The sequence below is a fragment of the Atractosteus spatula genome, chromosome 2, assembly GCF_055471065.1.
Source record: "Atractosteus spatula isolate fAtrSpa1 chromosome 2, fAtrSpa1.hap1, whole genome shotgun sequence".
In the NCBI taxonomy this organism is placed as follows: domain Eukaryota; kingdom Metazoa; phylum Chordata; class Actinopteri; order Semionotiformes; family Lepisosteidae; genus Atractosteus; species Atractosteus spatula.
Genome location: NC_142707.1, coordinates 46,194,360 through 46,211,520, shown reverse-complemented (window position 1 = coordinate 46,211,520; position 17,161 = coordinate 46,194,360). Strand labels below are relative to the sequence as shown.

General features: G+C 37.2%; 1 protein-coding gene across 3 annotated transcripts in view; it reads left to right on the top strand.

Annotated features, from left to right (window-relative positions):
- wasf1 (WASP family member 1) overlaps positions 1-17,161 on the top strand; it is a 74,621-nt gene that overhangs the window by 24,624 nt on the left and 32,836 nt on the right. For 2 of the 3 annotated variants that reach the window (XM_088933523.1, XM_088933525.1), the window contains exon 2: positions 15,623-15,783. In XM_088933523.1, coding sequence (XP_088789649.1) covers positions 15,651-15,783 — 133 coding nt within the window. In that variant the 5' untranslated portion in view covers positions 15,623-15,650. Of the gene's footprint in view, positions 1-5,444; positions 5,524-15,622; positions 15,784-17,161 lie in introns of those variants that run through there. The other variant, XM_088933524.1, reaches the window with a different exon arrangement.

Genomic DNA, 17,161 nt, shown 5'->3' with positions numbered 1-17,161 from the left:
TTCTTTGTTTAAAATCTAAAGTATTATCCAGCTGAAAACCTTTCTAATGAGCAATAGCCAAGCTATCATGAAAGGATCAGTGTTTTGGAGACTTCATGTCTACAGTATAGCCAAGTAGAAAGTCATTGAGTGTAATTAAATAAATTCTGTGTGACCTCAGAATTTCTAAGTTGAACAACATGCCCTTGGGACTTTCTCAGTCCTCTGTTTTAAATCAAGTTGAGAGCAGATCTCGTTGGCATGAAAATAAAATTGTATTTTTAGTCTTTTGTTTTGTGCACAAAGAAACAACACTGTGTGGTTTTTAAAACTACTAGTTTTAGCGGGAAATAAGTGCTGTGGCCTTTCAGTGTACTCCCTTATGTTAATCATGCTGGTGTGCATGGAATTAAAATTAAGGATGAGCAGTATTTTCATTTTATTTTTGTCACGGATTGTAGTAACTCTAAAATAACTGTACCTTTATTGCTCTATCGCAGCAGTATTGATTACATTACAAAGGCTAATCTGCAAGCCTTCAAGTTACTTTGGAATTGCTGTGTTCTATCCTAGATGGCCGATGAGAGGTGATTCTAGTCACAGCTAAATCGGGAGCAAAGACTGCTGCAGGTAAGCCTGTGGCTCATGGACTTCACCTTCTCTACAAGGAGTCTGTCAAAATGGATATCGTACCTTGTGGGCTTAGAATGCACTGGTGTCCAATACTCACCACAACGCTTGATGGAAATTCTTAGAAAACATATTTTGGTCAATGTGCATTGATATTTAGTGATATTACACTTAAATATGTAATTGGTCCTGAAGCACTAAATAAATCTATTAAATACATACAAATAAATTAAATATTTGTCTATATAGTTATTACAAACAGCAGTTGGAATTGAACTGTCTGAGCTGTTCTGTTGCCTTTGTCTTTTACCTCTTTTATCTAAAGTTTTCACTAGTTTTTTTTCTAATTTGCTTTGGATCGCTTTGAATGTCTCTACAACAAATTTTCAAAATAATTTGAAATTGCTGTCATCAATGTGGTCCAGACAGCAAAAGACTTGTCTAGACTGAGCATGTCTCACAAGATGAATCTGAATTATTTCAGCTAATATTCATTTTTAACTGCACCGTACTTTTATTGAGAATCTCTTCATTCAGTGTTTAATCAAATGTTTAAACTCAATAGTCCAGGTACGCATAGGCTAAATATATCCTACTGAATGTTACTGCTATGCAGTTTTCTCAGTATTGTTTTTTTTTTCATTGTGATTGTCAGTTATTACTCAGTGTTAAATGCATGGTAAAATGATTGAGGTCACTGAGTGCTCTTGGACAGTAATGTTTATCTCAAGAAAATTCTAAAAACCTCCCCATTTATGGATAAGGGGTAGAAAGTTTTTAATATTATATACTGATGAAGAATAAAAAAAAGTGGGTTGCAGTGAAGGCTGGTTGTAGATTTTAAAATACTAGTTTTCTAATGTTAATACAACAGATATTGTAGAGTCACTAATTTTTGTTTGATTAATATCATACTAAACAAAAAAGCTTTTGTCAGGTTCACTCACAAAACGTTTACATTTCAGTTGGTTTTGTTTCAGTCTAATTAAGCTTAATTATTGTTTTACCCTTAAGATCAAGGCTAAACAATATTTAGTATTTTGGTATATGTCAGGTTGACACAATTCTAGGTTTATTGTACTATTCATTCCTTTATCATTGCACAGCAGCAGTTGAACAAAATGGCAGTCATCAACCCCAAGAGGAAGAGTCCGAGTCAGTTTCAAAATTGGAAACTGAAAAATTGCACACAGATGAATTTCTTTAAAGCATCAGTCACAGGCTTATAATAAGATTGAGCTGTGAGAAGTAGTTACAGTACATTTATTTACATCTCTATCTATGAGACAGTCTTCATTTTATTTAAAATAAGAAACATTTTTAGGTTCAGTGACAAATTGCTTTCCAAATAAAATATGTGTTTTAAATAATTTGAAGAAACTAAGATTCACTGAGATTTGAGCTACCTTAAAATAGTTTTAACAAAGTAGTGCTGCAAATATCGCATTAAATGTTATTGCACTATAGCAGAATAAATTTACATTCTAATATATGAAAATCCTAACCTTTGCTCAGCTTGGCATTTATAATAGAGGTGGGACATGATTGTGATTTTTTTTATTATACTGGCCCCCTACCCCCAAAAGTCTTCTAGCATGTTTACAGAAGTGTGACAAGCCAAATTCCCACTTGTTTCTCTAAGCGGTTGTTACGTCCCCAATATGTCTCAGTCTAGGGGCGAATGGGGACTAACACAAGAGCAAGGGTTTAACGGACAGAAATATACAAACAAAAACAACGCTATTCTACAATTCAATACCCTCTAAACCTGTCTCCCAAGGAAGGGGTGGCAAAGTCTTCTTCAAGACATCTGTCTACTCTATCTAAACGAAGCTATAACGGAAAACAAAAAAAACACGGACACAACAATCCCAACCCTAAACCACAGCCAAGAAAACAAAAATGATATTTCTCGCGTTTTCGCCTTTTCTTACACCTCTCTTCCACACAACTCTCCGGACGTCCCGTACCGGCATTTAAAACCAGACCACTCTCTTCAACCAATCCAGATAGAGACCCAATTTAGGGACACACCCACCTCCAAAAATGGACCCCCCGCACGGGAGGAGAGTAAAAAAACCAAATAAAAAAAAACCAAAACGTAAAAACGGTCAATGGAAATTCTTTGGCTGAAGTACTCAACTGGTTGATGAACTCAAGAGCCAGGTAAATAATAAGGGGTGTCTTGGATCCTGTGGTGTTTTAAGTGAAAAGTTACTTAAACATATTTTAAAAGATTAATTGGTGAAGTATACAGCTATTTGTAATCCTCTGCAGTCCTTTATGCAATGACATCACAAAAAGAAGTGGTCACCATTTTATCTGCATCTTATTGGCCTCTATTAACCTGTAGTTAGCTGGGAAAGGTACTTCCCTATTATAAAGGGCTGTTTTTAACTTTCCCCATTTAAATTTTCTAGGTAATGGATGTAAAGAGTGTACCATATTCTGTGCTCATAATGGACACCTCCTAGAATTTCACCTTGCATTTTGTCACAATACAGATAATTCAAGTAATCTGTTGTGACTCCTTTCCTTTACTGAGAAGTAACAAGACTGGGGCCTTGTGACTTCAAGCATTGACTGAACCAATTTACATGTTTTGAGTCTTTCATTTTTGTGTCTGTAGCCTCTGCAATGACTGACATGTTTGAATCAAGGAATCATGATGCACTTTACATTTTAAAATCTTAAAATATCACTTTTCCAAAACCCACATCCTGGAGGAACAGTGCTTTTTCTGGCTTTTGCTCTTATTGAGTTCTTAATAGCAGGCTAGTTGATTTCTGTTTTCTATTTGGGTCATATTTGTAAAGTTGCGTTTAGCTCTCTGGGTCAAATGGGGTTTGTAATTGGTATCAACCCTGTACAGATTTCTGCATTTCAGAAGTGCCCTCATTTCAGGGCCTGAAATGTAACCTATTGGACACCTGCAGCACAAAACATTATTTTATCAGCTGATTGTAGTCTAGTAGTAAGAGCCGTTTCATCCAAAATAATGGCAAGCAAGGTGAGAGGCTGTGTAAAGTTCTGGATGGTTAAGTTGTTGCAGAAAGTACCTTTCCCCTTTCTGACGCTTGATACTGGTTGAAGAAACAACTGATCTGACTTAATTGCTTGTTTTGACTTTTTTTAAGTCTTCAATCCACCAGAGATTGAGAGCTCAGGTGGAATTAAAACTAGCAGCCAGTTTTCCACCATGACCCAGGCTAGGCAACCCTGATAGTGCTTCCAGGTGACTTGATTGACATTTCATTTTTACATGCAGTCTTAATAGTAAAAGACTTAATAGTAAATGGTCAGAATCTTAAAACCCCTGTATTTAATATGTTTAGAATCAACACATTTTGTTTTCTGCTTTGTTTACGCACCAAGCTTTAGATCTGCATGACTTTCAGATTTAGATCTGTTCTTCATAGGCACCTTAGGCTAAAATGAATAGAACACAGGATTTAATCACTTTGAATAAATCTACAGTTTCACAGCTCGTGCAAGCTTCTAAAATCGTCTCATGATCATCTTAAAGGACAGCTCGCTTTAATTTAAAGTTGATAGCAGTACCTGGATATAAATGAGATCAGCAATGAATAAATAATTCAAAATATTCCAATTTCTTTAGAGATACATTGATGAATAAATCTTTTTTATGCGTTATTGCATAGTATGGAAGTTGCCCTGGAGAAAGGCATCTACTAAGCATATATACACAAAGTAAATGTGTTAGAGATCACTTTATTGGCCATATACAATTTCTAGTATTAGGAATTTGTCTTTTCGCATACCCCAGCTTGTTCTCCATGAGACACACAGACAGTGAGAGAAGCCTGGGGTCAGAGCGCAGGGTCAGCCATTTATACGGCGCCCCTGGAGAAGTTGGGGTTAAGGGCCTTGCTCAGGGGCCCAACGGAGTAGGATTCCTCTACCGGCCACAGGATACGAACTGGCAACCTTCCAGCCACAGGCGCAGATCCGTAGCCACAGAGCCACCGCACCGCCCCAGTGTGTATATGCTCTGAAAGCTTCTGCAGGTTGCAGTGAAAACTGAAACCCAAGATTGATTAAACTTAGACTGATGACCGTTCTTTTTGGATCTGCTGCTGTATAACTGATTTGCCACTGTTCTGTACTGTTACTGTGTTATTTGGTTTTTAGTGTTTAGCAACATGTTTAACAATGATGGTGACATCATAAAATAATTCAATTACATTGCATCAGCAAGTGACAGGATATGACAGGGGAAAAAAGTAAACCTTCTACTTGTGTTGTTTTGCAGGCTTGTGTGTTATAAATGCACACAAGTCAATTAGAAATTGTGGTGTTCCACAATCCACGGAAACATTTCTGGTGGAACTCTTCAATAGCAATGCTCACTCCCTCAAATAATGCAAACCACAGCAGAAACTATACTAAGTGTTTTATAATGTGCCTCTCTGTAGTGATTAACATAATGTAATTTATTAGTCATACAATTGCATCTGTTAATTTATTATTCAAAGTTGCAAAACGGAAATGTTTTTTTTCTTCTAAATGACATGGTATCATAAACTAAAACAAATGACAGGTAATATTTTTCCCAGTGAATGATCCTGAGACCTGATCCTTACATGCTATTGAATTTTTTTTTGTGACAAATTGTACCTCAGTCAAAATGCATCTTGTGAAATGCAGTTTAAAATGTGACCTCTTCCTTGACATCTTGTTGGGCAGACAAACCCTTCTTTGTTTTCAAAGTGACGCAGGCATGCTGTCCATAACCACTGTGTCGTCTTTGGTGGAAATCTTGTAGTGATTTGCAATTTGCCCTTGACTTGCAGTCTGCTCTCAGGTGTGGAGACCCTTGAACCCTTGAAAGAGCATGACACTATGAGGATCCAGAAGGATCCAATCCAGAAGGAAGTGGTCTATTCCTTGGAGGTAGGATTTTTTAATAGCTGGGCCAAGATTCAGTGCAGCAGACATCTCGGACAGTAGAAAGACATGAAGCTGTTCTCCAGTTTAGTTTTATGACCTGGAAGAACTGTGACTGACATGATCTTGAGAGTAGATATCGAATATCTTAGGTGCCTGTGCAGAGTGACATGAATGATGCACTTTCCAAACGACTGCCAAGTAGCATGTTATCTGCAATGACATTAGCAAGGAGGTTTGTATTCTGAATCTGAGAAGGATGTGTGACATTGTATTTCTAGTATCTAACAACACCTAATGGTGTTGAGGATTCTTGGTTTTGGGGTTTGGACATAGTATGGCTGAGAGCAGTGTGTCTTAACTGCTAATTGAAGCTAGTGATGCCATGAATAGAGTTAGAAATGCAGTGTAATTGATGTTCAGTGTACGTGCAGAGACCTTTATTCCGATTAAAACGTCTGCCTTTTAAAAATAATTCAGATACTCAACTTGCCTATGCATGCACGTTAGAAAGAATGGAGGCATGAGAGGAGACCACTGGACTCTTTACTCTGTTTGGTTGCTGGTAGCTAATTGATCCTGCTGTTTTCTATCCTCTTCAACAACAGCTGGGTTCCATACTTACACAACCGTTTGTGTAACGAAAATACCTTGTAGTTTGTAGGACACTTGTATCCCCTAGCTTGTATTTCCACATACCCCAAAATACCCGTTCCTGAAAGAGATTAATTGTGGACATGTTTTCTAACTACTTGGATTTGAGCTGAAGAGTAAGTCTCTTTAGGCTCAGGAAAAATATAGAAATTTGGAAAACGTAAGGATCCTAGGGAGTGTTTAAATGACATAGATCCCAGCATTCTCCTATACTGGTATCGTAGATGTTTTCTTGGTTTTATTCAAGCTAGAAAACCAAAAGTAGCTCTTGAAATAAGATCTAAAATGTACACATTTTAGAGTGTTTAGTCTTCTTTTGTGTGCTGCTCCCCAGTGTTGTATCCACAGTGCCATCTGGATGCACTTCGGTTCATTGATATCTTCTCTGTTTACACTGAAGCTTTACTATAAAAGTTCTTTGGTTCTAAATCTGTTTATAATTTGTTTTTAAGACTGGAGGAATTGACTCAATCTTTTATGGGAGCTTAATTTCATATTAAGACGGGCAGTAGACTGTGCCTTCTTTCCCTTATGAATTGGAGCAAGGATCCATTGTTGAGTTGTCTCAATGTATTTATTATTCCATTAGCATTTAATTTCTTTCTTCATTGCAATATTGCGCAGAGTGTAATGAACCAAGCAAGCTGCCTGTACTAGGTTATTCAGTTGCCTTGAGTACAATAGGCAGCCTTCTATAGATCGTCTTCATGATGTGACCCAAGTGTCTTGTAATTTTAGAGTTTGGGCGTTACGTCGGAGAACCGGAGATCGCAATTGCTTCTTGATCTCGGTGCCTTAAGATGTCTCTGTGAATGATGTAGAAAATGTGGTCACAAGGGGGCCGATGTTTGTGGTGTTATCCATGTACGGTGTCTCTGCTGTTCCAGAAAGCCGTGCGCTGAATCCTAATGGTACTGTGCCTGGGCCAGGGCTTCCCGGAGCACTGCACTGATCAGAAGCTCTTCACTGTCAGTGCTCAGAATTTCCACCAGCCTCTGTACTTCCTGGGGACAGGAGGCAAGTGCCTGTGCTGAAATGTGATTAGTTTGTGACCAGGCCTGACTAGGAAATGTACAGTAGCAGAGGTAACAAGGGATTGCTAAGGTACAGTGCTTCACGTTGCAATGTTTGCTGATCATTTTGTAATGTGATGAATTTGTCTATTAACAGGTTTAACTGATTTGAATGTATTGTGAAACACCTTTGGATTAATGTTTTTCTTCTTATGAAATTGATTTTTTTTTCACATAATGTAAGTACCTTGGAAGCAATTAGAAAGGAGGCTAATTTTTGTTTACAAGATAACTAATGGGATAGTAAACAGGTGCTATCTTTTGGGCAACCAGATAGGGTTTTGTGAACTGACAGGATAATAAACTGTAAACTATCTTTTCTTACAAAAAGCAATACACATTAGTTACATGCTTTCATTTCTTTTGTATTTTCTCTTGCCCTAATTATAACATCCTGTGGACTATGATAAGAAATAAGAGACTTACTTTGATAAACTATGATAAGCAAGAGTTACAAAAGATTTAGTGTCTTTAGTATGACTTTAAAGAGTTGAAAGCAGTGTCATGTTTAATGGACCTAGAAATGAACAGGTTCTGCTTTTGAAAGTCTTAAGTGACAAAAACTCTGAAATCTTTTTCTTCATTATCTTGTTATATATAGGGTTAAGTTTAAAAAAAAATCTTCCTTAATTTTCACACTGAGTATTGTCTGATGAATTCACTGCTTTCCACAGGCATTATACGGTTGTATTTTAAATATAAGCATTTGGAAATTTTCTGATACGCTGGTATCAGATGGTATACACTTTACCATCAGATTTACAAAAATCTGAAATTGAAGTCTGAAAAAGTCAAAAAAGAATACTTTTAGATTGGCAATTTATGTATGAAAAGTTATTTTTGTGTGACAGGTCAAAGGACGAAACGGCAAGTATTTTACAGTATGCTGTGGCTGTAATATCCTGTGCTTGTCAGAAGAGGATCCTGCACATTATTTTACACCCTTATTTATTTTTGTACTTTAGTTTTTAGTGGTCCATGCCTCCACCATTAGTCTGGAGCAATACATGAACAGCTGTGGGTGGAATATCAATATCTTGAAAGATGTTTAAACATTGTGGAAGACATTTTAAGAACAGTCTCTTTATGTCAATATTGATTCAATGGAAAGCAAAAATGAATACATACAGTAGCATCAAATATCATTTATTGCTTGTAAAAGGTTTGTCCCCCTACAGCCTGAAAAAACATTGCATAAACCTGTTATTGTAGCAACAGTGCTCATACCTGGTTCGCACAGTACAGTAATAAAACTGCCCCTTCACTTGCCACTTCAGACAGGACAACCAATTTTAAGAGCAATCAGAATCTATAAAATTATAATCGCCCTATAAAATGTCTGCTTTTTAAGAAAACACAATTTGACAGTAGAAAAGAGATCCTGATACAGCATTGCCCACAACAGGGAGGTTATTCATCCGGCAGTATCTTGGCTCTAGCACAGACAGTGGCATCATTGTGCAACCTGCTGTATAAACCACTCACATAAGCCACTAAATGCAAATTAAAGTAAAAATCCGAAAGACTGTCCTTGTTTTCAGGTGAAAATTCTTTCTGCTTTTTGTTTTCCAATATTATAAAAGGAAGCTTACGTTTTCATTGAGGTTATCACAGTAAATTAAAAAGGATTTTACAAGCAGTAGACTTGCAAGAAACAGCGATATGCAGTGTTCACATGTTTAACCTGTATGAGTTCATCAGAGCAACTAACACACTTTCCTGTCTTCTCAATGCTTTAATTCGCATTGACATTCAAGTTTCTCACTACCTGGAGTTCTGAAATTTCTTAAGAACTTCTTTTTTGTGTCATTTCTGATTGTGAATTAGAAAATAGTGCAAAATACAAAAGCTTCCCAAATAACATCCCGACGTTTGTTTAAGGAAGTGTTTTTTTTTCACAGTGCTAAAAAATAGAGAACCCATGGGGAATAGTTTGTTTTAACCATATGTTATTTGATGTTGGGGTTTGCATTGAAAATGACTGACTTTGGAAAGAAACGCAACGTTAATAAAGTCACTGTTCACCTCATGCAACGGGTTCTCCTAAACCAGTAATGCTCCATAGGAAGGCCGCATTAACCACCCAAACTGCAGGGAATCTCTGAGCCAAGATGAGCCTGAAGACACCCTGGTGTATTAAAATCAGTGTCCCTCCTTAATTAGGTCAATAACTTCCTAGCCTATCTACTGTAGATGTGCCTTTTTTTTCCTAAAACTTAACAGGCTGCCTTTAGGCTGACCACACAGTAGAAGTTACCCATTTGATGGGCAAGCACCAAGCTTCATCACTTCAGTGCCAACCAGAGACTCAATTAGTCCTAGATACTTTTTTCAGTCTTTACTATTAATTATTATTCATTAGAGAAACCTAACGAAAACCAGCTGTATTAGATTCCTCTCACGCTCATAAGGGAAGGTCAATATTTTTTCTCTAGAATGTACCTAAACTGCCCTCTGGTGGCTTAAACCAACGCAGACAGATTCACTACTACACTACGTTCATACAAGTTTTGTTTCATGTTTAGTATCCAGCTTGTGAACTATTGTGGTGAATGTCCTGGTATTATCCTGTCTGTTTGCAGCACTAAGTAAACTTTAGTTTTCAGGTAACATGAAATCTGGGTTCTAAGCTGAACTGAAACATTCGGTTAGGTTTTTTTTCCCCTCTATTATGATTAAGCTATAACTGTTCAGTAGGTTACACATCGTGCTCACAATCTTTTTTTTTTGTATGCTTTGTTTTGAGGGATTATATAGTGCTGAGAGTTTGAGAACCCCTTAGGATTTCAACATTTATTCTCAAATAAAGCCTTATTGGACAAAGTTCAGTACCTTGCAGCACCCCCTTGAGTTGGCAAGGACTGCAAATAAATGTTTCCTGTCACTGTTGATCAATCTCTCGCATCAGTGCTGAGGATTTTTTTTTTTAAATCCTTCAGCTTTGTGACACTTGAGGGCTACATGGCATGAACGGCTCACTTCAGGTCCTGCCACAACCTTTCGATTGAGGTTTAGATCCTGACTTTCTGGCTAGGCCCTTATTAAATTAAAACTCTACACTAAAAAAGACACTTCTGCTTATGTACTGTACATTATATATTTGTGGAATGGGTTATACTGTATATGTATTTACAGAACAATGTAAACATGCTTCATGGATTTTTCATCTCCTCTGAATGCTGACTTATGACTTTAATCATTGGAGCAATATATTTGCAACGCAATGGGCAGTGATATGATTAATATTGCATTTTTAAAACAGTGGATAACAAATTGACATTGTTATATAAGGTATAACCAAGTATTAGTCAGAGTTGGAAAGGAAATAGTCTGTCAGTTAGTACTGAAATCCTTGATTTTTTTTTCTTCGGTCCTTAAGAGATTGTAGTGCTTGTCAGTTCTTAATTAGATGAGTTTACTGAACTGCAACATAAGACTGGAGTCAGCAAAAAATCAAAAATAACACCCAGACCTCTTCATTTATATGTAAAAATTGTGAATTTACTACATGGTTAAAGTGAAAAAAACAAGACGCGAATCTTGTGAGACTGCCTCATTATTTCTCTTCTGGTAATCATTATACGCACATATTGTAAAAAATACTACAACTGACATTCACGCTGGATTTAATTTTTCATTACAGGATTCATATATGCCTTTGCCTTCTGTTTTCCTAGTTTCTGGGTAGGGGAAATAGCTAGAAGTGGTGCTCATTTGAAGAGGTCCTGTGGATATTGCTGAAGTCATATTAAGTTCCCTAAAACCTAGGAGACTGGTGTGATCTGATCACTAAAATTGTTTTGCTCCATCTGACAGTTCAAATCAGAAATTAAAACTGCATATTTCTCCTTTAATAAGAAGGATACTTTACATACAGTACCACAGTGCATTTTTCTAGACTTCATGCCATTACTTTTTAGGTTTATAGCATGCATTATAGCTGTAAACCTGTGTTAAGAATCTGAAAATTGTCTTCAGTTTAATTTTGTTGTATTACAGTAGGCTGCTCTTGACTACTGATTTGTTCAAATGTGTGGAGAATCAAACAAATGTATGCAAAACAAGGAGTGGAGAATACTGTACTGTGATAAACTTGGAAAACTGCACTAATTTGCATATCTTTCTGATGGCCCCTCATATTAATTTTGGTACTGGATCTGAAATCTTTTTCTCTGTAGTTTCTCCATTAAAACAGTAGTATAGCATTTTGACATATTGGAAATGCACTGTAGGCTGTATTATATTTGAATGAATGGTCTCCACCTCACTGCTATCTATGAGAAGTACTGCCCCTACATTTGTATTCTGTAGAGGGTAATGTACCAAATAATCTTTGGAGTCCAGATATTGCTTTTGAAGTGATGATGCAGTCACATTTGGTTCTGTTAGGAATGTTTTTCACTTCATAATCTGATTTAATCTGTAGCAGAAAGTGAAGTTCTTGAGTTGTGCACAGAGTCATGACAATTTGAGATCTGACACCGTTGTAATCAGATGCAAGTAATTGTTCATTAATAGAAAGAATGTAAAAATCCTCATTGATCAATAGACACGTCTCTGAACTCTGCAACCTAAATTGAGTAGGTTATTGATTTGTTGAAGGTTATGACCCGTTAAATAAACTCCCATTATAATTGAAGTGACTTCAACCTGATAGCATTTCAAAGATGTGAGGAAAATAGAAACGATCTCGGAGATAAATTAAAGCCTGAGTTTAACATAGTAGTACAGAATTTTCCAAATTGACCAATTTAGAATGCAGAAGAAGCTCAGTGTCAGAAACGCTTATTGCAGTTAGGTGAAAAGGCAGGAAAGCAGTTGACAATTTCAGTATATAGGTAAAAAATGTCTCTTCGGTTGTGAGTTTTGATACTGCAAACAATTTTTATCTTCTGTGATTTGTGGCAAAATTTTTTTGGAATAGTATGAACCTTGTTTTTAAATTTCTAATCAGTGTAAAAAAAAAAACTGGTGAAAGACTTGACAAACCTTTCCTCTCTGAACTTGCTTCCTCGCTCATCCCTTGCTAGGCTGCAGTCGCATTTCGATCATCTTTTCAGTTAGATATAGGTGTATACCTTAAGGTATATAGCCTTTCTATGTGTTAGCTTTTCCTTGTTTAATAATACGCACAATTTTAAGTTGAGACTTCTTCCTTTGCTTACTCCAAAATAACAGGTTGTATTTATCCAGTGCGCTTCATTCAGAAGTGCTTTGTCCCTGGGAGGCAAGCTATTTCATTTTTCACTGCAGTGCAGCACCCATCTGGGTGATGTGCAGCAGCCAACAGCCCCTCTACACTGCAGGTTGGGTGGCTTGAGAAATACTTCACAAGTTGAATTTGATCAGAAATTTAGGGAGACCCAGGCTGTGCAAACCTGAAGTGGAATTTAGCCAGGCCAGTGTGCCTAACAAGTGGCAACATGAGGTTTTCAATAATCAAGCACTATGCTGCAGTGGCGATCCAGAGTGTTTCTTGCCTTGTGCCCATTGCTTGATTGAAAGCTGGATTCCCCCCCCCCCCCCCCCATTCGTAATTAAAAGTATAAATGTTTTTTTAGCATTTCCTGTACCTTGATCCTAAATCGAGCACAGCAGTATTAACTGTGCAGACATGTTTGCCAAGTGACGGGTGTATTCCGTACCTAATGTAAATGAATATTCCTTTCAAGCTTCAATACCATTGCAGGTTATTTCAGACATGCATGATGTTTGAGGAAAGTTCTGTCATTTTTTTACACCTTCCTTACAAGGATTATTCATTTGAATTTTAAGGTGCTCTTTATAAGAAAATACAAAGTGATTTTTTTTTAGCAGGTGTCCATCTCATTCTTTCAAGTTTGTGAAATCCTCTGTGAAATGTAAAAGCTCCGAGCTTGCTGCTGAATTAGATGGCTTGCTCGTATTCGCACTGTAAAATCCAGCTAGAAGTGTGAGGGGTCTTTCCTGGTCTGTTGCACTTCTAACATGTTCTATATTCCACGCACTAGATTTGCCTCTGACGGTTTTCTCTCCCATATACATGCGCAGAGAGATGATGGACAACCATGCACAGCATTAGCTCCCCAGCAGCAACATTAAAATGCCTCACAAATGTATTAAATATCTTCTGTTTTGATTAAGGTTGTAAAACAATGTAATTTCAAACGTTTAAACTGAGTATTTCTTTAGAGATACAATAGCGGTCTCCTATGATTTTAACCTGTTCAAGTCAAGGGTATGCCTACTATCATGTCTTAATGATATATAATGGTTTCTAAATTAATCCAAATCAAGGTCATGTACTTAATGCATTTTGATAACGCAGTTGTCTTTTCCATATACAAAGAAACACGAACAGATCCAGAAGACCAAGATGCACAGCGAGGTATAAAATGAGTCGTTGAATTAGAAACTAGAATACATTTGAAATTAAACGGAAACAGTCTTGTTTTCTGACCATTACTGGAAACCTTCAGGGAATGGCCAAAGGCTTTTTTGTATCCTGGTTATACACCGTCATTCTGGATTTCAGCCTACTCATTTAAAATAACATATAAGGTCCGGATAAAATGTTTTACATGAAATGACAGCATGTAGACTGACTGAGTACTCAAACTTGTATTTTTGGTAGTGAGCTGAGCACCTTGTTTTTTAATGTGTATGCACTTGATGCACAATCGCAGTAATAGTTTTTTAAACTATTTTCGTTTTCTGAACATAACTTTGCAGTTCAACCATAAAGCCAGCACGGAGTTTGCTCTAGTCTGTTCTTAATTGGATTAATATTTCTAGTTGGGGTCTGCTTTTCATTGTAAGGGCTACCAATGTAAAATGCAATACCATTTTTCTGGCTTAACATTCGACCCACATGTGCAGCATACTGTCAAAACATCTTTTTTTCACCTTAGAAATATCACTAGACTACGCCCTATGCTATCATTAACTGTGGCTGAAAAGCTGATCAACACATTTGTGTTCTCTCGAATTGACTACTGTAATGCTCTACTCGCTGGAGTATCTAAATCTACTCTGAACAAACTGCAGTATGTCCAAAATTCAGCAGCCGGAATCCTGACCAGGTCTAGTGCAAGTGTTCACATTACTCCTATCCTGGAGTCCTTGCACTGGCTTCTGGTCAAATTCCGTGTAGACTTTAAAATCCTTATGCTCACCTATAAGGCTCTGCATGGCTTGGCACCTCAGTACCTGTTTGAACTTTTATCGCCCTACTCCCCACCTCACAACCTTCGCTCTTCTAATTCTGCTCTCCTTACTGTCCCCCAAGCTCACCTACATTGTATGGGTGACAGGGCCTTCTCCTGTTATGCCCCCAAGCTCTGGAACTCTCTCCCTAAGGATATCAGAGAGTCACCTTCTCTAAACTCCTTCAAATTCAGACTCAAAACCCTCTTCTTCAGAAAAGCCTTTACTTAACTGGTTCCATTCTTCACCCCTCTGCTTTTCTTAATACCACCATCCACGGTCTCCTCTCTATATTGTAATTGTGTTTTATCTTGTGTATTCTTATTTATTGTTGTTGTCATCCTGTAAAGCGCTTTGAGAAGCCGCCTTTAAAGGCGCTACATAAAATAAAGTTTATTATTATTTTTATTTTTTGATGCTCATAAGATGTCCTGATTTTTTTTTCCACTGTAGAAATAAGAATATGCAGGCCATGTTTTTTGCGCAAATTGCTGAAAGCTTAGTTTTCAGAAAAGTATAAAATCCAATGAAATATTATACTGCAGTAAAACCATAAAAGTACATAGTTCATTGCAAAGCATTTGAGTGGCGTCTGTAGTAACACCACGATAACTGTGGTTTCTCTACATGTATAATCTAATTTGAACTTGATTAATTGGCTACTTTTTAAATAGGAACAAGTAATAGGTTTATTCCATGCTGAAAAAAAGAAGAAAGAGAACACAACGTTTCGGCCGTGGAGCCTTCTTCAGGTGTAGGGCTCCATGGCCGAAACGTTGTGTTCTCTTTCTTCTTTTTTTCAGCATGGAATAAACCTATTACTTGTTCCTTTGCAGCCTACGCATGCTGACGCAGCTACCCACCTGAACTACTTTTTAAATAGGCCATCTCCAGTGTGTTGATTATCGCTTGTGAAGAATGAAATGTCTTGCTGCATTGTAAGTTAATGACGTGGCTTAAAATAAGAACATTACACATTTAATGTGACTGTCATGCCTGAACAAACATTTACAAGATGATGATCAAGACAGCGAGGCAGAAAATATTCACGTGTGTGTGAGAATTAGGCAGGGGGAAGGTGAAGAAGGAGACTAATAATTTCTTGCATTTGTGAATATTTGTCATCCCAAAGGATTCCAAAGCTGTCTGAGTGCTGTGCACCGAGTTTCTCAAAGCTCTCTCTCTCTTTCTAGGTGCTTCGGCCTTTAGACTGATCCCAGAATGCCGTTGGTGAAGAGGAACATTGAGCCCAGGCACCTGTGTCACACAGTGTTGCCTAAAGGCATTAAGAACGAGCTGGAATGCGTGACCAACGTCTCCTTGTCAAATATTATACGGCAGCTCAGCAGCCTGAGTAAGTGTGAATGTTTATTATTTTCCCATTGATCCATCTCCTGGCCTGTTCTCTTGCTAGGATTTTAACGGGGCAGTACCATTGTCAATTATGTTACTGTCATGCAGCTTTAAAAAAAAAGACAGTGGTAATAAGTACACTCCTGATTATACATGTGGCCATGTGCAAATCAAAATCATTTATGAATTCTGCCACAGCTCTAACAGGTCACTTTACTCTAAAGGTTGAACAAGAGGTGTTTGTATTGCAGCAGCCTATTTTCCCATTTCATGTCACGGTATCCTGCGCACAGAAAACCTGACCATGGTTTTCATGTTGTTGGTCATTACTGCTTGGTTTTTATATTTAGGCAGTCTAATTAGGCTTGACAAATTTCATTTTTTTAATATTTGATTTGGGCTTTACACCCAAGTTAAAATGTACAGTTTTTTGTTCCGGGACATAATATACTCCTGAAATTATGAATTTGGGAAAGCTGAAAGGTGCAAAACCAGATACACATCTAGTTAAGTGCAGTCTTACCTGGTACCCTATAATTTACATAAGACAATTTCCTGTGGTCAGTAGTGTTAGTCATACACAGCACGATAATGTTTTTCTAATTCCCAGGACCTAATGCACAAAAGAACTGTAATCAAACCTTTTTCATAATGTTTGTCATATTCATAAAACCCTGCTAAGTGATGTAGTACCCCATGTGTGTACTTGGAGATACAAGAGATTGCTTAAAATATTCTCATGGTCTAGATCTGCCCCCCCCCCCCCCCCCAAAAGCAGAAGGCAAAGCCAAATATTAAAAGTTGTGTACATTTCTACAGTGAAATCTCAGGCTGCTTTGAAACACATTCAAGAGTTTTGTTCAAGAAAAATGCTGATAAAGTGTTTAAGGTTTGTGGTTGTTTATAGGAATGCTAGGGTTCGGAGCAAGGACTTTTTGTTTTCTTTGAACTGTTTTGAAGGGTTGTTTCATGATTAGTTGCTTAGTCTAAATATAACTTAACACTTGCATAATAAGCTATAACCAAATAACATCATGCTGCAAAATGCTGAAATCCCAATATTGTTATATTATGTACTGAACATATACAATGGAAAGGACTGTTCTAAATGCAGACACCTAAAGCCTAAAATAACATGGTAAACCCACAGAATTGGTAGTATGTAAAATTAAGAATTACTATACAGATGGTCAAAGCTTCCACAGGTGGGACTACTTTAAATGTAAATGACCCTGCATTCATTTTTCTTTTCCATCTCAATATTATCAAAGCCTAGTGTTTTTTTGTTGTTGATCTGGGTGAACACTTTCATAATTGCTGTAATTATTTGCGGAATTGTAATATTTCTCACCAGGCTCCAAGTTCTTATGTAGTTAACT